Below are 22,530 nucleotides of genomic sequence, written 5' to 3' on the forward strand. Positions count from 1 at the left end.
ATACAAGTACAGGCAGGAACACAAGTTATGAGGAGGATGCAAAGAATCTGCAAAGAGGTATAGGTTGATTCAGTAGAAAAGAGCTTGGCAGGTGAAGTACAACGTGGATAAACATCACGTCCATTTTGAAAGAAGCACGGAATATTATTTAAATGGGGAGACTGCAGAAGGCTATGGTACAATCGGATGGATGGGTATGTCCTGCTACATGAATCACAAAAAGTTAGCATGCAGATAGAGCAAGCAATTAGGATAGCAAATGGAATGCTGGCCTCTATTGCGAGGGAAAGAAATATAAAAGTGATATCTTGCCACAACTGTACAGTTGTAAGACTACACATAGAGGGCTGTGCATGGTTTTAGTCTCCTTACTTAAAGGCCAATATACTTGCATTGGAAGCAGTTTCAGAGGAGGTTCATTAGGCTAATTCTTGGGATGAAGGGACTGTCTTATGATAAAACTTTCAGCAGGATTGGCCTATAATTATTCGTGTCTGTAAGAACAAGAAGTGAAACGTACATGATTCACTGTGGGCTAGACAGGATGGATGCTGAGGTGATGTTTTCCCCTCATTGGGGAACCAAGAGCTCAAGGCACAATGCAGGGTTGTCCATTTAAGACAGCGACAAAGAGACTTTCTTTTCCTCTCAAGAGTGTTTTAATTTTTGGAATTCTCACCCACAGAGAGCACTGGAGGCTAGGTCATTAAATATATTCATGGCCAAGTTAGACAGATCTCTAAACGACAAATGGTTAAAGAATTATGGGAGGCAGGCAAACAAGGCCACTATCAGATCAACCAAGATCTTACTGAATGTTGGAACATGCTTGATGGGCTGAATGGCCAATCCTACTCCTATTTCTTATGATCTTACCAGAACCATTACACCAAAACACTTAAAAGCAAATTCATTCAGAATTCTGAAATAAACAGTTTTTCATCATTTTGTTTTAATTTTTGATTAGACATAGCATATCGCCATACAGCAGTTAGTTTAAAAAAATACATTCAAATGAAATCTTCAGATCATGTGCCCAGAAGCAGGTAGTATTCCAAACAGTCCACATCAGTAAAACAGACAAATCCAATTGAGCGTCAAGTGAATCTGCTTTAATACCAGTGCATACATGAAATTTTATTAAATGTTAGCACTTATTGTACAATAAATTGCTAAGCAGATTCTTTTCAAATTTTGTCTGTACATTTTAAATAAACAGCTTTTGTTGTAGTGCACCTAGAAAGCACAAGCCTACACAATACTTTCCAGTACCATTTGAAATACAAATGGTTAAGATTTGCCCTGCATCACAATTACCAATAGCTAAAAAGTGCACGCAGCTTCTTAGTATACCTAAGAATAGCCCCCCGTGTTGCCTGTCATAAAATACCCAAAAAAAGCTCTTAGTACTGATCTTTGCTGGTACACTGGCCAGCAATTGAATATTACAAGTTGGCAAAATTTGATTAGAAAATGTTACTGTATGAAAAACATACTTTGTTAAGGAACTATACACAGATTATATATACATTGTTTGAGAGCATGTTATCTTAATGTATTACACTCTATTTATCTGTACATCACTAGTGTTCTGAAACACTGGGCGTGATCATCTGACCTCTGTACTAACAGTAGGTTTGAGGGAACAGCAAGTGCAGGATTGCTTATAGTCCATATTCATCAACCAGGAAGAATCAACATTAATACTTTAGCTCTTGCCTTTCGAGTAAACCTGTAAAAAATAAATTACCACAAAACCTGGCCACGCTTTTGTATGGACTCAGCAACAATATACAGTATTAGGACTTCTGCTATGCCAAATGGCAGAGAAGGCTGCTAGAGAAGTTTGCTAACTATGTGCAGGAAATAGAAATTTCCTAAATATATCTACACATGTACAGAAGAGTACTGCCAAGTTCCTCAGGCAAATATTGTTTCAAAAGAACCCAGTGTATATAACTACTGTATACTTAGGTATCTACTCTCCATTATAACCAGGTGATATGCTTCCCTGCATCTGTCTATATCACATTTTATGCAAAACATCTGCAGCAGTGCCATCTGCTTTCAAGATTGAAAACCACTGGAAAAAAACAGATCCTTTTAAAAACCAGAGGAAGACAAGTGCAAAGATTACCATTTTCTGGTTGACTCAAGGTACAAAAAAAACACTTAAAATATATATTTTTTTCTCTCATAGTGGGTTTTGGTAGATTTGCATTTCACTTGCTCATTTTTTTCAACTTCTTCCAAATACGGTATCATACTCCGATAAGATCAACTCCACAATCTGATTCTGGTATACCATGTGAACGGCAATATTTCCTGTCTCTTTCTCTGGCCTCAAGAGGGTGGGGCCAAATACAATGGCAACGCTTTGACTGGTCATTCGGTTTACTTCAGAACGGGCAATAACTCTGGAGAGAAAAGTTTAAAAAAGTTCAAGAAACAGACACCTACAAAGCCAACAATTACTAATAACTTGGTACAGAATAGCATGTCCAATTTACTAATGGAATAAACGCATCCCAATTGTTAACCTTTCCTTTTTCAAATGCCTTTAATCTGTTGTGCATTTCCAGTAATTTGTGCCTTGCAGTTTTTCTTATACATAACAATGAAAGCTGATGCCACACAGACTATTGATTAGATCATATCAGATAAATGAATTTGTTTTTTTTTGTTTTGATGGATTGTAGCAGTGTCACAGCTCCAATATTACAGTATCACTTAAACAGTTCACTTATCAGTGTCAAGTGTTACACTAGTGCATGATCCCCTTTCAAGATAGAATGTACAACATAGTTGTGCATACTATAAAAGAAAGTTTAGTCTATATCATGCATGTACAATGGCTGACCTGGGAGTGTTTTATGACAGCAAGTGCCTGACTGGACAAAATGTCTCATTTTCTAGTATTATTCCAACGAGTACTAAAAGTATTGAAAATAAAGTCAAATAACTGAAGCAACGTATTGCAAATACTGAAAATAATTTGGGGTAGACATTAATAACATGTTATTGGGTAGGAAAGCAATTTACATAATGGGTCAGATTTTGCTGGGAACCAAAAAAAGGTTCATTATTAATGAACAATTTGCATGAATTGTGAATCACTAGTTGCTGGTTTTGCTGCTCCACTGTTAGTTTTGTGAAAACATCATCTTGCATTTAACTACCATGAAGTTGCTACATTTGCACATTAATTGTATATTAAACTTGCCAGAGGAAAAAAGTTAAATGTAATAATTACTAGCACAAGTAACCCATTAATATGGTATTTGTTAATTGCCAACCAACCACAAAACTGTGTGACATCTCATGCTTCTACTTGTGAACTGTTTTTTGAGATTTAGAATATGTCAAATATTAAACTTAATTAGTTCCCCCCACTGTTACGAGCTCTCACTACCTGTAACTTAGTGGACAAAATATTTATAAACCTAAACTTGCAGAAACAAGTCTAACCAATGGGCATACCACCAGATGCCCCATCCTAAGGAAATCTGATTGGAAAAAATAACATTAAATGCTAAAACTCAATGCAAAATGAGCTTTAAATATATGGATTTTTTTTCTTCCATTCGTTCATGGGACGTAGACATCACTAACTAGGTCAGCATTTGTTGCCCATCTCTAATTGCCCTTGAATTGAGTGGCAAGCTAAACCATTTACAGGGCAACAGTTGCCGTGGCTCTGGATTCACATGTATTTATTGAATTCAATTCTACTATGGTGCGACTCAAACATGGGTCCCCAGAGCATTGACCTGGTATGTGGATTACTAGTCCAGTGACAATACCACTACCCCATTGCCATCAAACATGATCAACATGTTATGCACAATATTTCTTTCTGACCACAGCTATGCACTGCCATAAGAAAACTCATTACAGGTACAATTCACACTTACTTGACAAGGTGCTTGAATAGAGCTTGCATAGTGTCATGGTTCGGTTTAGGTAACTGCCTGATTAGTTCAGAAATACCCTGAATACGGTGCTTGTAGTCTTGAATTTCTGAAAACCATTAAATACAATTGGTTTTTTGCTTGCTGTTTTGTGTATATAAATATGAAATATACAAAGTTATATTTTGTAACAAAATTCACTTAAGAACTAGACAACATTCTGGCCCAGTCTGATCACTGGTTAATGGATTAAGTACAAGTAGCTTTGTAGATATAATAATTTGGAATGTCATTTTTTAATTATTAGTTGCTACTCATGTTTATTATAGTATCAACAGAGGTAAACTTAACTAAAAAAACATAACTCTTCAAACATTACCATGATTTTTCTCTACACAGATATCGATTGACCCACTTTGTATTTCCAGCATTTTGTGCCATCTGTTAGATTTTATACAGTATTTGTCTGTTAACATGAACAGACAAGATGAAAGAACAAATTTATGGGGTTGCAGTTTTTTTTCCAAAAATGCACTCAGGATATGGACGTCATTGACAAGGCTGGCATTTATTGTCCATCACCAGTTGCCCTTGGGAAGGTGGTAAGGGGCCATCTTGACTCGCTGCTATCTGCATGGTGAAGGCACTTGCACGTGCGATTCATAAGGAGGTCACGAAAGAATTTTGATACAATAAGAAAGAAGAAATGCTGACGTGCGACTTGCAGTGGAATTTGGATGAAATGATACTCCCATGCATATGCTGTCCTTGTTCTTCTTGATGATAGAAATCATGGGTTTAAGAGATGCTGTTGTAGTAGTCTGGGAAAATTATATCAACGTATCCTATAGGCACAATTGCCCACTAATGGTAGAGGAAGTTGATGTTTTAATCAGTGGATGGTGTGTAGATTAAGTGGACAACTTTGTCCTGGATGTGTTGAGCTTATTTAGCGTTGCTGAAGCTGCACCCATTCTGGAAAGTAGAGAATATTCAATCACACTCTTAATTTGTGCCTTCTAGGTGGTAGAGTGCCTTTGGGTAGTCACTGGCCAGAAGTTACCTGTTTAGTTAGCCACAACATTTATGTGGCTGGTTTGTGGTCAATGCTGCCCTCCAGGATGTTGATGGTCAAAAATTTGCTGTGGGTAACACCCCTGAATGTCAAGGGAGGTGGTTATGTGCTTGTTCAAGGTAGTCATTGCGTGATATTGTATAGTGTGAATGTTACCTGTCACACGTGTCCAGCTTTTGCAGCATAGCTGCATGGAATACTTTATCAGCAAAAAATACTGTCACTGGAATTGATGCAATTAGCTAACAGCCACACTTGTGACTTTCTGATGGAGCAGGCAAAGATAACTGAACCCTGCCAAAGATTGCACCTCATGAGCTTTAAACTCCTTGTTCAGATGTATTTAAAAGGTCCCAAAGAAGGCAATGAGAATCTTTCCTGTGTCCTAGTTAGTACAGATCCTTCAAACAACAACACCTGTAACAAGTTATTTGGTCATTTCTCTCCTTATTCTTTGCAATTGGATGCTGTATTTGCCTAAACTGCCATGACTCTAAACTTTGAAAGTTCAGTTGAGTATCTTTGATCTGTAAATCCAAAAGCCGAACTCAAAACCAAACATGTACAAAAACTGCACTTTTTTGAACCTCAACCTTTAACAGGGGAAGACCCGGGCCCAAAGCAATATGGTCCGAGCGAACACGAACCCCACCGATTGCATTTAACTTATAGCCTGCAGATTCACATCTTGAACGCTTCCTACATACTGGATCGCAGATGGCGCCATGGGTGGCGAGCTATTACAGTAACCCTGTATTTTATTATTCATACATCTTACTTTTCTAGCCATCTTATTTACTTCAGATTATAACTAACCTAGACTTAGTGTTGCAGGTAGGCCTAGTCCTATAATGCAATATTTGAAAAACAAAAGTATCCGAAATCCGAAATGTTATCGGCCTCAAGGATTTTGAATAATGGATACCTGACCTGTACCTCACTGGCTGGAAACCTGTTTGAGCACAAGAAAGACACTATGCAAGTCCTTTCCTTTCTTGGAAGGCAAAAATTAAAATTAAAAATTAATTGCAGGAAGTTTTTTAATACCATATATATTTTTCCAAGTACATCTGGAAAAACTGGCAAAATCAGTCCATCTTTGAAGAAATAAATGTTTTAAAGTTTATTGATTAGTGTCACAAATAGGCTTACATTAACATTGCAATAATGTTACTGTGAAAATCCTGTAGTCGCCACACTCCGGTGCCTATTCAGGTACCCTGAGGGGGAATTTAGCATGGCCAATGCACCTAACCAGCATCTCTTTCAGACTGTGGAAGGAAACTGGAGCATCCGGAGGAAACTCACGTAGACGTGGGGAGAACGTGCAGACTCTGCAAGATAGTGACCCAAGCTGGGAATCAAACCCAGGTCCCTGGTGCTGTGAAGCAGCAGTGCTAAACACTGTGCCAACAGATGTTAGAAGTGGCACTGAATTTACGGCTTCAAACTCAACCTGTCCTCTTGGTTAAATTTTTCTTTATGGTAAAAGAAAACTGAAGGACCTGAATGGGGAAATAAACTGCATGAAACAATGAAAGTTTTAAACTGATTTAATTTTATCCTTTTTCTGAGGTTCTTTTAATATTTACTTGGATTTTTATAATTTTTCCCATTATATTCAAAAGTTAACAGTGCAAGAAATTATAACTTTGTCACTGTCTATAACAGACTGCCAGGAGGAATACTCGAGAGGCAAAGTCAAAAATATTGGAATGTTGCAAATGCCACTCTGTGGCTGAACTGTGCACTACAAGTTTTTGAAAAAAGGGCAATGCGCAATGATAAAATACTAGTGACCAGCAAATCCTTTAGCCACCAATCCTGCTAGCTTATAAACCCTCCTTTTCCATAGTTTCTGAGTGTGGCTGAATTGTAAACTTGCCTGCTTTCCAGCAACGAGTGGATGTGGTTTCCTTACCTCCAAATCCTTTGACTGAACCTTTGACTGAAGGCCTCAGGTTGGGTGAGAAACTATAAGAACATAAGAACATAAGAAATAGGAGCAGGAGTAGGCCATCTGGCCCTTCGAGCCTGCCCCGCCATTCAATAAGATCATGGCTGATCTGTCGTGGCTCAGTTCCACTTTCCCGCCCTCTCCCCATAACCCTTAATCCCCTCTCTTATCAAAAACCCATCAACCCGCTTCTTAAAAATATTTAGCGAGGCAGCCTCCACCACTTCAACGGGCAGAGAATTCCAGAGATTCACCACCCTTTGAGTGAAGAAGTTCCTCCTCAACTCCGTTCTGAACCGCCCCCCCTTTATCTTGAGGCTGTGCCCCCTAGTCCTACTGTCTTTTTTGAGCGGGAAGAGTCTTTCCACCTCTATCCTATCCATCCCATTCATCATCTTATACGTCTCAATGAGATCTCCCCTCATTCTTCTAAACTCTAACGAGTACAAGCCTAGTTTATTCAGCCTCTCCTCATAGCTCAACCCCCTCAACTCCGGTATCAGCCTAGTAAACCTCCTCTGCACTCCCTCCAAGGCCAAAATATCCTTGCGCAGGTGCGGCGCCCAAAACTGCACACAGTACTCCAGCTGCGGCCTCACCAGTGCCCTATACAGCTGCAGCAAGACCTCCCTACTTTTATATTCAATCCCCCTCGCTATGAAGGCCAGCATCCCATTCGCCTTCCTGACCACCTGCTGCCTCCCTGCATAGTTCTTCCCTGGCCACAGTCAGAAGGCTGGGTGAAAAAGAATTGGTTGGACTTCCAGTTAGGAAGCAAGGAGTCGAGTGGCAACCCAAATCTGATTCCTATCCTGCAGAAGTTCAGCTTCTAACAGTTTTGGCCCAATCAATTATACTCAAAGTCTGAATTCATCTAAACTACAGTTTAGGGGATCTGCAATAATGAGGCAGTTTTACATGACTATTTTCTGGCAAGTATTAAAATACCCATCATTATTAACAGTCCTTAATAACGTAAATAACATTAATAAATACAAGTATTTTACATTAATTTCACGGCATGTGGTGGACTTTTTATTTGTTCCTGGGACATGGGACGTCACTGAATTGGCCATCATTAATTGCCCATCTCTGAGATCTTTTAATTGTTAACCACACTGCTGTGGATCTGGAGTCCAGTGTGGGCCAGACCAAGTAAACACAACAGATTTCCTGCCCTAAAGGACATTAATGAACCTTTTTATGTCAATTGATAACGGTTTCATGGTCATCATTAAACTTTTTTGCAACAATTACTGTGACAAGGCATTTTTATCTCATTCATAAGAAAAACACTAATGTCACAAAAGCAATACACTGTAGACGTTTGAAATGAGAGTTCTTTTATCACTCCTGACCATCATTCAAAAAGAATGGTACACTGTAGGTACCAACTGATAGTTCCAAAATCCAAACTATTAAAAAAGCAGATGTTTTTAATTCAACAAAAATAAAAGGTAATGTAAATACCAGAAGTTGACTATCTGGGTGACTTAGGCTACCTAATTAGTTAAAGCATACAGACCAAGAAAGTTTCATACAATCCCTATTATGTACTAACTTAGCTACTCTCAATCAAGGTAGCAATAGGAAGAAAAGAAATCGGAAAGAAGTCTAACAGTTAGTTCACAATGTTTGTTACCAGATAAGAGATATGAATTCCAGGTTTTTTTTTGGAGGGGTGAGAGAAGTGGATTGATGCTGCCGAGGTCTCAGTTTAACATTTCCACTGACAGCACTACTGTGCAGCACTCCCTCAGTACATCAGTGCAAGTTTTGCCTAACTTGTTGTGTTCAACTTTTGGAGTAGGTTTCAAAGATGACATACTACAATCAAATGATCATAAACTCTTTAAATCAGCAAGTTTAAAAATTAGGTCAAGACAATATCATTGTGACTTATACTTACTGATTGCATTGACAAAGTCATTAAAGAGATGATACGTGAAGAGAGGTTCTGGCAATTCTCTGAAAAACATCTTGAGGGCGCCGGTAATAACATTGATATCCTCCCACTTACTATCACTCAAGTCCAGCTTCTCATCTGTAAGGAAGGCATAACTGATTGGCATATTTAGGTAGTAAATCTGTATTTCATAACTACTGTTTTAAAAATGGAGGAATAATAATTATTGTGCATCTTTTCACCTACGAATCATGAAATCAAATCTGAGCCAGAATGTTAGGTATTAGGGTCCAATAAGGAATGGAGTTTGGGCAAACAGAATAAAGGATCAAATCCTCCTAGAATCTGGAGAGAAGTAGCGGTCTGAATGATCATTAGGGTGATAATGAAGAATGGGAAAATGCATATGAATGAGCAAAGATTCACCAACGCCCAACCAAAAAAAACCGAGATTGGAAGATTAAGCAGCAGCACTGAAAGCACCAGTGCAGATATGGAATTTAGCACAATTGAGAAAAAAGGAAAGAAATAGGGAATTTGATTGGGAAAAATCACAATCTCAGCATATACAATAGCTTATTTCTTTAAAAGTAAACACTGCGGGCTCAAAATTTGGCCGTCCTTGCTCCAACACCACAAACTGCAGTTATGAACAGCTTATCCTATATTTAGGGGTAGGATCATTTTCATTCTCAGAATAGGCAAATTGTATCAGCAAGAGACCCCGCTCCAATGGAAGCTGAGTGGCATCATGCTAATTTGGCCATACAAAAGTCCAGGACAAGCTGAAGAGAGGTTATGTTTCTTTCCATTATTCAGTTTCTCATTGAGACATCGGACACAACTGTAGATAACCAATTTCAGGATCTATTTTCTTTTTCAAAATTTTGGAGTCTTAGGAACATATGAGAGTTCTCAACTATCTGCTGTAGCTCCAAAACTTGAAAATAGCCACATTGAAAACAAGGAGAGATTCCCAGTGGAACAAGCTCCCCCCCAACACCATTTTCTGGTTTCTAGTCAGGTACATAAGAATATAAGAAATAGGAGCAGGAGTAGGCCATCTAGCCCTTCGAGCCTGCCCCGCCATTCAATAAGATCATGGCTGATATGTCGTGGCTCAGTTCCACATTCCTGCCCTCTCCCCATAACCCTTAATCCCCTCGCTTATCAAAAACCCATCAACCCGCGTCTTAAAAATATTTAGCGAGGCAGCCTCCACCACTTCAACGGGCACAGAATTCCAGAGATTCACCACCCTTTGAGTGAAGAAGTTCCTCCTCAACTCCGTTCTAAACCGCCCCCCCTTTATCTTGAGGCTGTGCCCCCTAGTCCTACTGTCCTTTGAGTGGGAAGAGTCTCTCCACCTCTATCCTATCCATCCCATTCATCATCTTATATGTCTCAATGAGATCTCCCCTCATTCTTCTAAACTCTAACGAGTACAAGCCTAGTTTATTCAGCCTCTCCTCATAGCTCAACCCCCTCAACTCTGGCATCAGCCTAGTAAACCTCCTCTGCACTCCCTCCAAGGCCAAAATATCCTTGCGTAAGTGCGGCAACCAAAACTGCACACAGTACTCCAGCTGCGGCCTCACCAATGCCCTATACAGCTGCAGCAAGACCTCCCTACTTTTATATTCAATCCCCCTCGCTATGAAGGCCAGCATCCCATTCGCCTTCCTGACCACCTGCTGCACCTGCAGGCTGGGTTTTTGCAACTCATGCACAAGGACCCCGAGGTCCCTCTGCACCGTCGCCTGCTGCAGTTTTTCGCCACGTAAGTAATAGTCCTTCCTACCATTATTCCTACCAAAGTGGACCACCTTGCACTTGCCAACATTAAATTCCATTTGCCAGTTCCTGGCTCATTCGCCCAGCCTATCTAGATCCTTCTGCAGACTCTCCACACCCTCCGCACAATTTGCTGTTCCACCAATCTTGGTGTCATCAGCAAATTTTGACACCATACACTCGGTTCCCTCCTCCAGATCATCTATATAAATGGTAAATAGCTGAGGCCCCAGCACCGACGCCTGGGGCACTCCACTAGTCACCAACCGCCAATCCGAATAGCACCCATTGGCCCCCACTCTCTGCCTCCTATTTGACAACCAATCCTCTATCCACGCTAACACCCTACCCCCAACTCCATGCCCCCTTACCTTCTGCAATAACCTCGTGAGATACCTTGTCAAACGCCTTCTGAAAATCAAGAAAGGCCACATCCACCGGCTCTCCTCTATCCACCGCCCTAGACACATCCTCATAGAACTCCAATAAATTTATCAGACACGACTTCCCCTTAATGAAACCATGCTGCGTCTGCTCTATCAAGCAATTCCCCTCAAGATGCCTCGCTATTTCCTCCTTGATGACGGATTCTAACATTTTACCTACAGACGTTAAACTAACCGACCTATAATTCCCTGCCTTTTGCCTGCCACCCTTCTTAAACAACGGCGTAACATTAGCCGTTTTCCAATCTTCCGGCACTTCCCCGGAATCCAGCGACGTTTGGAAAAAAACCACCAAGGCATCCACTATCACCTCGCCATTTCTTTCAGAACCCTCGGATGCATTCCATCCGGTCCTGGGGACTTGTCCGCAATCAGTCCCTCTAGTCTATAATCCACCCCAAATCCTCTATAGGAATTACAAGTTTTACATATTGGAGAATCAGCCCAAATCACATTTTGAACAAATAAATTGCTGATTTTAGTGTTAAATAGCTTTCTTTCTGCACAATGCTTATAAAACACATTTCCCTTCCATCAACACAGTTTAATCGAAAATAACCATGAACTCAACACATAACTCTCTAAAAATAAGTGCACATTGATTAAGGCATACTAGAAATTGTTTTATTTATGAACCTCTCCTTCAATACACTCACTATCCAATGGTTAGAAAAATACTTTCCACTTATTCAGTCATTTATTTAGTACTGAAAATTTGAGCAGAAATAATCTATACAATGTTGCAATGAGGCATGGTACCATCTATCTTGTTTATAAGTTGGCCATATTTTGTAGATTTCAATTTACAAATCGGAATTGGTCAGTTTTCCGAAATCACCATCCCTTTTCATGTAATCAGGCTCTCCTGATTTGGTAGCTAGAATCTTCCATGCAACAGGACAAGTGTGGGAAGATTAGGTCAATCACAGTTAAAGGGGAAAACCTTTTTGTATGTGAAGCAGAAGTAGACCACTGTGGTTACTGGAGGCCAGTTATTGCAGCCACAGAACAATTTTCAGGAAACTGGCAATGACCAAGGCACTGCCCACCAGGCATCAGGCCTGCACAGAGATCAGTGGCAGAGGGAGGGAACAGGGTGGATTGGGGCTGGCCATCTGGTTTTTTTGCGGGTGGAGGGGGGGTGTGCATGAATCTTGCTAGGGCACTCTGCAACGCTCAGATTGTCAGATATTAAGTCTGAAAATCCAGCTTAAAAAAAATCAGCAGGAGTTATTCCAGTTTTCGTGCGAATTTGGCATGTAGAATTTTTTTTGGGAGAATCACCACCCCCCCCAAATGCAAACATATCCACTTCTGACCCTATGACAGCAGAAGACTGCAGTATGTGTAATCTCCAATGTGCAGGGCAACAATCGATCGAAGTGTTTTTAGTAAGACCTCCCTTCCCTCTATACCCTACCACCAGAAAAGAAAAAACTGGCAACTATATGTAACAAGTTCATTTCCAAGTTGCATATAACCATGACCTGGACATATATCACTTGGTTCATTATTAAGAAATCCATAAGATTTGAGGTAGCCATGGATAAGGGTACTTATTTGGGCGAGGGCTAATTACATTCAATTTAGACAGGAACTGGGGGATGTGGATTGGGAGTGACTATGAGGGCAAATCTACATCTGGCATCTGGTAGACTTTTAAAAGTCAGTTGATTGAAGTGCAGGACATGGCATATCCCCACAAAAATGAAGGACAGAAATAGCAGGATTTGGGAACCATGGATGACAAGGAAAACTGTAAGATTAGTCAAAGGAAAAAGGAAGCATACAATAGGTTTAGGCATCTAAAAACTGACAAAGTCCTTGAGGAATATAATGAAAATTAGGAAGTAAGTTAAATGTGGAATTAGGATGGCTAAAAAGGAACCATGAAATATCTTTAGCAAACAGGGTCAAGGAGAATCCCATGGATTATTACGTACATGTTGGTAGCAAGAGAAAGAGTAGGCCCACTCAAGGGCCATGGAGGCAAGTTATGTGTGGAGCCACAGGAAGTAGGTGAAATCCTTACTCAGTAAGTACTTTGTATCAATATTCACCAAGGAGAAGGACATGACAGATGTTGAAGTCAGGGATAGGTATGTAAATGTTCTAGAGAATGTCAATGTCTAAAGAGAAAGTGCTGAGTATTCTAAATTGCATTAAGGTAGAGAAGTCCTTGGAGCCACATGGGATCTATCCCAGGTTACTGTGGGAAGCAAGGGAAGAAATAGCTGGGGCCTTAACAGATATCTTCACATCCTCTTTGACCACAGGCGAGGTTCCAGGGGACTGCAGAAAAGCCAATGTAGTTCCCATGTTTAAGAAAGGAAGCAGGGATAATCAAGGAAGTTATAGGCCAGTGAACCTGATGTCAGTGATGGGGAAGCTTTTGGAGAGATACTGAGAGACAGCATATATGCACATTTGGAAGAAAATAGACTACTTAGTGACAGACAGCATGGTTTTGTATGGGAAAAGTCATGTCTCACCAACCTGATTGAGTTTTTTGAAGAGATGACAAAGATAATTGATGACAGAAGCACTGCAGATAAGTTTATGTGGACTTTAGCAAGGCACTTGACAAAGTCCCACATGGCAGACTGGTACAAACACTAAAATCACATGGGATTCAAGTTGAGCTGGCTGGACGGATACAGAACTGACTTGGTTATAGAATGATGTGCAGATGCCGGCATTGGGCTGGGGTAAACACACTGAGAAGTCACACAATATTTTAACCTGGTGCTGTGAGACTTCTTATTTGGTTATAGAAGACAGTAAGTAGCAGTGGAAGGGCATTTTTCAGAATAGAGATCAGTAGTTAGTTTGTTCTACAGGGATCAGTGCTGGGTCCTCTGTTGTTTGTAGTACAATAGAAGGAGAACGTAGGGGGGTCTGGTTAGTAAGTTTGCGGATGAATGAAGATTGGTAAAGTTGCTGATAGTGCTGGGGATTGTCAGAGGATACAACAGGATATGATAGATTGGAGACTTGGGCACAGAAATAGATGAAGTTTAATCCATACAAATGCGAGGTGATGCATTTTGGAGGATCAAATTTAGGTATGAATTATACTGTAAATAGCAGGACCCTTAGGAATATTAACATACAGGGGGATTTGGATGTGCGAGTTCACAGTTCCCTAAAAGTGGCAATACAGGTGGTCAAGGTGATTAAGAAAGCATATGGTATGCTTGCCTTTATCAGCCAGGACACAGTATAAGAGTTGGGAAATCTTGTTGCAGCTATATAAAACCTTGTTTAGGCTGCATTTGGAGCACTACATGTAGTTCTGGTCATCATATTACCGGAAGAATGTGGAAGCTTTGGAGAGAGCGCAAAGAAGGTTCCCCAGGATGTTGCCCGGCTCGAGGGTGTTGATAATGAGGAGAGGTTGAATAAACTAGGATTATTTTCACTGGAAAGATGGAGACTGAGGGGAGACCTGATTGAGGGCTACAAAGTTATGAGAAGCATAGACAGGGTGTATAGTCAGAGGCTTTTCCTAGGATAGAAGTGTTAGTTGTAAAGGGCCACGAGTTCAAGGTGAGAGAGAGAAAATTTAAAGGAATGGGCAGGGGAGGTTTTTCATGTGATGGGTGCCTGTAACGCATTGCCAGAGGATGTGGTGGAAGCAGGCACATGAACAACATTTAAGGGGCATCCAGCTGGGTACATGAATAGGGAGGGAATAGAGGGATATGGACCAAGTAAGGGCAGAAGAATTTGAGAGTTTGGTTAGAGCATCATGATCAACACGGGCTTGGGGGTCTGAAGAACCTGTTCTTCTGCTGTACTTAACTTTGTTTTAAGTGTAATCAAAATTTTGAAACTCTCTACCCAAACACCATTGTGGGACCATCATTATCACAGCAACTGGTCATAAAGAAACTTCTCAGAAAAGTTAGGTAGGTCATCAACACCCACATTGAGGACAATTGAAGAAAAATCTGGATCAACTGAGGTGATCTACATTCTCTGTTGCCCATATGCCAATCTGTATGTTAAGCTTCATCTTCATAGATCAGGTATCTTTCTTGATAAACATAAGTTGCTATCAACTCTCAATTTCTTCCTCACTTAATAATGTGGTATGGTTAGTTACTTCTAATTCTGCTCAAGTAACATTTCTTAGCTTGCAGCTGTGGAATACTAAGTGGAAATCAGTTTAAAAACCAACCAAAAATCAGTTTAAATACTAAAAGCAACGTGGTTTATATTAATGAATCTATGTGCTATGTTCATGATTTTAACAAGTTTCTCAGATCTAAATCTAGGTGCTACATATAAGGAAGAAAATAAAAGTCTGAGGGCACCTAACTTTGAAGTGTCATTCCACACTTCAGTGACTGGATCTACAGAAACTAGAAGCAGGAGTAGGCCAAGTCTATTCCATTATTCATTTTGATCATTAATTCAATATTTTATCCCCTCATATTCCTTTAGCCCCCAGGAGCTATTTCTACAGCTCAAGAGAATCAATAGCAGAGATTGAGAAACAGGCAATTTACCATGCCTCTTGCTTTTCACCTCATTTGCTTTTTTTTTTGTGCGCATTCAAGATTTAAATGCTCTGAACTTGAAGGTGTGCTTAACCAAATTTACAAACATTAAATGCTCTACTGCCAACTAGATACATTATCACTGAAAAATTTCACGTGGTTAATAAAATAACTTACCATGGTTGACTGCAAAGCGAAGTTTTTGTATCACAGCTAGATTGCCACTCACTCTATACAGACCATCAATGTTTAAGCCTGATGACATAATAGAACAACATAAGAACAGGTAAGAGTGTCAAGGACCAGAAACTCCGAGACTAATGGATCTGAATTGCAAAATATTATAGTCCAACATTATCAGAACATGTGCTTTTTAATCATGCAAAAAAAGTAGCAAAATATGATCAATTTAAATTTATACTACAATTAAAGGAAACACAGATATTGAGAGCCAGACACAGTATTTTTGTGCTATTTTGTATCGTTACTCTGAATGAGCAAACAATTCTGGTTATATAGAAATTAGTTCATAAACAATATACCACAGTAGTTTAAAAAAAATCAAGTCTTAGAATAACATACCCTCTTTCTCCACATGATCAATACACATCACCACAAATTTTGGTATAGTTGTGTTCTCTCTCTGACAAAGACTATTTAGATTGCATCCAAACACTTGATCTGCACAAAAAAATTTACAGGCAAACTCATTTATTTTCAGATAATGGCTCAGAATTTATATTAAGTATAACAGCAAGGCAAACAGTGATCATTGTAATTAAGGAAAACAGTAAACAACTTAGGCACCTGCAGATGCATAGTTAACTGTCGAGTTGTTGTTCGAGTGCCCTATTTCTTGCCAAGCTTCACTATATGTATCTTTCGAGAAAATGCAGCATTATACTGGAATGGTGATGTTGGGGTAATCACCAACTAAATACAGCAGAAAATGTTAGATCTTGTATAGTCAAATGTAAATTATTTTTAATGCACAGAATACTTAATTACTGTGAAATAATCCATCTAGAACTGAAAATTTACTTTTATTGTAGTGTCTCATTCCTTCCAATTTTAACTATTAGCAAACATTTTTTAAACATGTATTTTTTGACATTTTCTTTCTGTGCTTTATCATGATCTCTTAATCCCACTATTTTTTCTGCAATGATTTGGCATTAAATGAAATATTCTAAATGATGTTTCCTGGTTGAGACACTGCACGATTCAGTAAAAATTTGTCACTCTGATTGAAGGAGGCAGAATTCCATTTGTTACACTCTTTATACAGGCCAAAGAGTCTGAGGACCACTAAGTGCAATGAATGTTCATTCACCACTCATTGCAAAATCTGGGCCAATATTACTTTAAATAACATGGTTTGTATTCATTTGTGAAGTTTTAAGAAAATAATTAAATCTGTGGTTTATATAAATGAATTCCTTCAAAACCATGATCCCTATGCCAAAACACTTTTACACTTCACAACCTCAGTATAAAACCATTGTACAAATACATCATGATTTCTCTTGAAAAAATAAATTCTTTACTTAGTGGTTCAAACTAAGGGAAGTGTGTGTGAAACTTGGGGCAGGGGGCACTGGCCATAACTTTTCAATCTTTCTTCAATTCTGAGGTGATGCCAGATGACCAGAAAATTGTGGTACAAGGTACAACCTTGTTGAGAAAAAAAAAAGATAAGCTCAGCAACTCCAGGTCTGTCACTTTAATCTTGGCGATAGGGAAGCATTCGAAGATAATAACTTGGGACAAAATTAATAGTCACTTGAGCAAAGAAAGCCATCGAGAATTTGTGATGGGCAAATTGTGCTTTACTGCTCGAGATTTTTGATGAGGTCACAGAGAGGTTGATGAGGGTAATACTGTTGATGCAAAGTACATGGACTTCCAAACGGCTATTAATAAAGTGCACACAACAGACTGATGGGTTAAGTTGGAGCTCATGGAATAAAAGGGACAGTGGCAACAGGGATACAAAATAAGCAAGATTATTGGTGAATGAAATAAAAGCAGTATTCTGCTTTTATTCTAGTAGTGGTGAACAGTTGTTTTTCCAGATCGGACAGAAGTTTATAGTTGCATTCCCCAAGAGTTGATGTCAGCACCACTGCTCTTCCTGGTATAATATCCTGGTGTACATGGCTCAATTTCAAAATTCTCAGACAATCTGAAACTTGGAAGTATTATGGACAGTCAGGAGGATACTGTATCACTTCAAAAGGAGGTAAACAAGTTGTTGTAATGAGTAGACAAATGAGAAGTGATTTGTTTGGATAGGAAGAACAGAGACGTGATACCAAATAAAAATTACAATTCTAAATGGGCTATACCATCAGAGGGACCTTGATGTATATGTGCACAAATCATTCAAGTTGGAATGACAGGTTAATAAAGCACACAGGATCCTGGCAATTAAAAGTAGTGGTATAGAGTACAAAAGCAAGGAAATTATGTGAAACCTGTATAAAAGACGTTTGGCTTCAACTGCAGCATTGCATCCAATTTTGGGCACCGCACTTTGGAAAGGTATTACAGAGGCTGCAGCAAACATTAATGATTATGGCTTCAGGATGAGCAACTTCAGTTATGTCGCTAGATTAGTGAAGCTTGGACCATTCTCCTTGGAGAATAAAAGGTTGAGAGGAGATTTAATTCAAAATCACGAGGGCTCTGATCAGAGGAGAAAGGGAGAAACTACTCTGACTGCTGGAATCAGTCAGATCAAAACCAGAGGTCGCAGATTTAGGTAATTGACAAAAAAGTACAGACAAATGAGTAAAGCCGTTTTCATACAATGAGTGGTTAGGATTTGGAATGCACAGTTGGTTACTGTGGTGGAGGCAGTTCAATAAGACATTCAGAAGGGAATGTGATCATTATCTAAAACAAAAAATGAAATATGCGGTGTTACAGGGAAAGGATGGCTGATTGGCATTAGGTGAGTTGCTCTTACAGAGATGGCACAAACAACGGGCCAATTGACTTCCTTCTGTGCTGTAACCATTCTGTTCTACAATCCAATGCTCAGGTTTACCCGCAGTACTGTGTTTAATAGAATGACATAAGAACATAAGAACATAAGAAATAGGAGCAGGAGTAGGCCATCTAGCCCTTCGAGCCTGCCCCGCCATTCAATAAGATCATGGCTGATCTGTTGTGGCTCAGTTCCACTTTCCCGCCCTCTCCCCATAACCCTTAATCCCCTCTCTTATCAAAAACCCATCAACCCGCTTCTTAAAAATATTTAGCGAGGCAGCCTCCACCACTTCAGCGGGCAGAGAATTCCAGAGATTCACCACCCTTTGAGTGAAGAAGTTCCTCCTCAACTCTGTTCTAAACCGCCTCCCCTTTATCTTGAGGCTGTGCCCCCTAGTCCTACTGTCTTTTTTGAGCGGGAAGAGTCTCTCCACCTCTATCCTATCCATCCCATTCATCATCTTATACGTCTCAATGAGATCTCCCCTCATTCTTCTAAACTTAAACATATTACATTAAACATATTACACAACCTGCACTTTTGAGGGGAAGTAATACTACAACTGAATAAAATAAAGCATTTTCTTAGCTTCCAATTATGAATTTATGTAGACTTAAAAAAAAAATCAGTGTTTTAAAAGTCTGACATTTTAACATATTTAGAGTTTGGTAGGAAACCACAATGCCACTGACAGGAAGGATATGAGTTATTCTGTTCACTCTGCTGAATTCCCTTGCTCTTACATAGGGGGTCGGAGGAAGAGAATTGTAGGGAAACATACACTTCCTTGCGGTGTGTTAAATAGCAACTTTGCCAGAGATCTGTGAAAAGAGCTAATGTCTGCTTAGATGTAAAAGGATATGACCCAGTGAGAACTTTGAGAGAAGGGAAGGAACAGATTACTTACACGTACTCAGTAGAAACAACAATAAAAATCTAAAATGTTTAAGCAAAATTGAAATACATTTATCCCTGAAATGCTTGCAATAAAAATAACTGGACTTCTTTCACTCATACTCAAAAATTCATTGTACTGCCACTTTGCCTTGAAGAAAGCTATGGTACATAGTATTTCTTACCTTTTATATAGCCTTTGTCTCGAACTGCTTGCAGTGTTGGTCTTCGGGTCAAGAACTTCTTCAATTTTGTTTTTGTCTTCTTTTGATCTGCAGTATCTATGCTACTAGATTTTATTGCTATAATAAATGGGAACAAATAAAAATGATTAAGTTATGAAGTAATTAAAACTACAATATGATTAAATCCCATTAAGAAATGAGTGAGCAAGATTCTATCATTAAGAAAAAATAAGATGACTGGTTGTCAGTCATGGCTCAGTTAGTAATATTCTCACGTCTAAATCAGAGGGTTGTGGGTTCAAGTCCCACTCCAGACGAGCACAAAAGTCTAGACTGACTCAGCAATATAGTACTGTGGAAATGCTATCAAATGAGCACTGAAGTTGAGCGTCTGCCTGTTCTCTTAGTGGATATAAAAGATTCCACGGAATTATTCCCAAGAAGAGAGTTGGCTTAATCAGCTAAATTCTTTGGTCATTGTTCTACTGCTGTTTGTGGGATTTTTCTGTGCATAAATTGGTTGCTGTGTTTCTGACACTATTAGCTGTAAAGTGCTTGGAATGTCCCAACATCATGAAAAGTGACACAGAAATGCAATTCTTTATTTTTATTACTGGTATAGTATGTTAATGTCTTTAACACAGAGGGCAATAATGTAATCGATTTCCCCAGTGCTTCTAATTCCATTGGCACGAATAGCCAACAAGCCATAGCATTTTTAAAAAGTAGCTGAATTAAAAATTCGTTCATTTGATGTGGACATCACTGTCTAGGCCAGCATTTATTGCCTGCCATCCCCAGTTGCCTTCAGGTGGTGGTGAGTTGCCTTCTTGAACTACTGCAGTCCTGGAGTTGTAGGCAGGCCCACAGTACTGTTAAGGAGGGAGTTCCAGCATTTTGATCCAGCAACAGTGAAGGAACTACAATATGTTTCAAGTCAGGATGGTGAGTGGCTTAGAAGGGTTCTTCCCGGTGGCTGTGTTTCCAGGTATTTGCTGCTCGTGCTTCTAGATGGCAGAGGTTGAGAATTTGGAAGATGCTGCCTATGGAGCTTTGGTGAGTTCCTGTAGTGCAACTTGTAGATGGCGCAGACTGCTGCTACTGTTCAGAGGTGCAGGGAGCAAATGTTGTCGAAGGGGTAGCAATCAAGTGGGCTTTGTCCTAAATGGTATTGGGCTTCTCAAGTGTTGTTGAACCTGCACTCATCCAGAGAAGTGGAGAGTCTTCCACCACTCTCCTGACTTGTGCCTTTTAGATGGCGGACAGGTTTGGTTTGGGGAGACAGGAAGTGAGTTACTTCCCTCAGGATTCATAGTCTCTGTAGCCACAGTATTTATATGACCAGTCCATTTGAGTTTCTGGAGTGGAGTCTCATTGCTGATAACCCCATTGATTGTCAACAGGAAATGATTAAATTCGTCGTCAGAGATGGTCATTTTTTGGCACTTGTGTGGCACAAATTATGCTGAGTCAGGAATTTGGTACAGGTGGCATATCTCTGGTAAGTTTCTCTAAAACTATAATTTACATAAATAGTCAGACTCTAATTTCAAACTTTAAAACTGAAAGCTAGTCAAGATATCCAGTTTAACAGAAATTGCCTAGTAATGGCCGTTTTCCGCCAATCAGTGAAAGTGGTTGCCTGATTAGGCTGGAAGTCGACTTCACAGCTGCAACCTGGGTGACAGTCATCAACTCACTATAAACACAGACAAGTTTTGCAACAGCACGGAGTGAGATGACGAGGCTGAGTGCGCTGGGGAATGAGTGCTAACTTAGGGAATTTGGTACTGGTTGTGACCTCTTGCTCAAAAACGGGTGTAGAATGACTGGTGGCTCTAACATTCATTATTTTGAAGTGCTTCGATAGGTTAATCATGGCACGAATTAATTCCAGTCTCCTGGACTACCTGGATCCACTACAGTTTGCCTACCGCTGCAACAGGTCCATAGCAGACGCCATTTCCCTGGCCATGCTCTCAACCCTGGAACACCTAGATAACAAGGACACCTATGTCAGACTCCTATATATTGACTACAGCTCAGCCGTCAACATTATTATTCTCATAAAACGCATCTCCTGGGTCTCGGCACCTCCCTCTGCGACTGGATCCTGAGCTTCCAAACGCACAGACCGCAATCAGTCCTCAACACTGGTGCCCCACAAGACCGTGTTCTCAGCCCCCTACCATACTCCTTATACACCTATAACTGTGCGGCCAAATTCCCTCCAATTCGATTTTCAAGTTTGCTGACAACACCACTGTAGTAGGTTGGATCTCAAACATCGAGACAGAGTACAGGAATGAGATAGAGAATCTGGTGAACTGATGCGGCAGCAAAAATCTCTCCCTCAATGTCAGCAAAATGAAGGAGATTATGCTTCCTGAAGTCGATGATAAAGAAGAACATGCCCTTGTCTACATCAATGGGACGAAGTAGAAAAGGTCGAGGGCTTCAAGTTTTTCAGTGTCCAGATCACCAATCTATCCTGGTCCCCCCCATGCCGACATGATAGTTAGAAGAAAGCCCATTAACAGCTCTACTTTCTCAAAAGACTAAGGAAATTTGGCATGTCAGCTACAACTCTCACCAACTTTTATAGATGCACCATAGAAAGCATTCTTTTTAGTTGCATCACAGCTTGGTATGGCTCATGTTCTGCCCAAGACCGCATGGAACTACAAAAGGTTGTGAATGTAGCCCAATCCATCACACAAACCAGCTTCCCATCCATTGACTCTGTCTACACTTCCTGCTGCCTCAGCAAAATTAAGGACCTCACACACCCCAGACATTCTCTCTTCCAGCTCCTTCCTGTGGGAAAAAGATACAAAAGTCTGAGGTCATGTACCAACCGAC

At 40.0% G+C, this 22,530-nt stretch overlaps 1 protein-coding gene across 3 annotated transcripts in view; it reads right to left on the bottom strand.

Moving 5' to 3' along the window:
* Positions 1 to 928: 928 nt before the first annotated feature.
* Positions 929 to 22,530, bottom strand: part of arhgap12b (Rho GTPase activating protein 12b) — a 220,588-nt gene continuing 198,986 nt past the window's right edge. For all 3 annotated transcript variants that reach the window (XM_080212046.1, XM_080212037.1, XM_080212026.1), the window contains 6 exons: positions 19,669 to 19,785; positions 16,177 to 16,275; positions 15,772 to 15,849; positions 8,853 to 8,987; positions 3,915 to 4,020; positions 929 to 2,417 (listed from right to left, as the gene is read on the bottom strand). In XM_080212046.1, the coding sequence (XP_080068172.1) occupies positions 2,240 to 2,417; positions 3,915 to 4,020; positions 8,853 to 8,987; positions 15,772 to 15,849; positions 16,177 to 16,275; positions 19,669 to 19,785 (713 nt within the window). In that variant the 3' untranslated portion in view covers positions 929 to 2,239. The remainder of the gene's footprint in view (positions 2,418 to 3,914; positions 4,021 to 8,852; positions 8,988 to 15,771; positions 15,850 to 16,176; positions 16,276 to 19,668; positions 19,786 to 22,530) is intronic.

This window comes from Carcharhinus amblyrhynchos, chromosome 2, assembly GCF_965287045.1.
Source record: "Carcharhinus amblyrhynchos chromosome 2, sCarAmb.v2.hapA, whole genome shotgun sequence".
Lineage (NCBI taxonomy): Eukaryota > Metazoa > Chordata > Chondrichthyes > Carcharhiniformes > Carcharhinidae > Carcharhinus > Carcharhinus amblyrhynchos.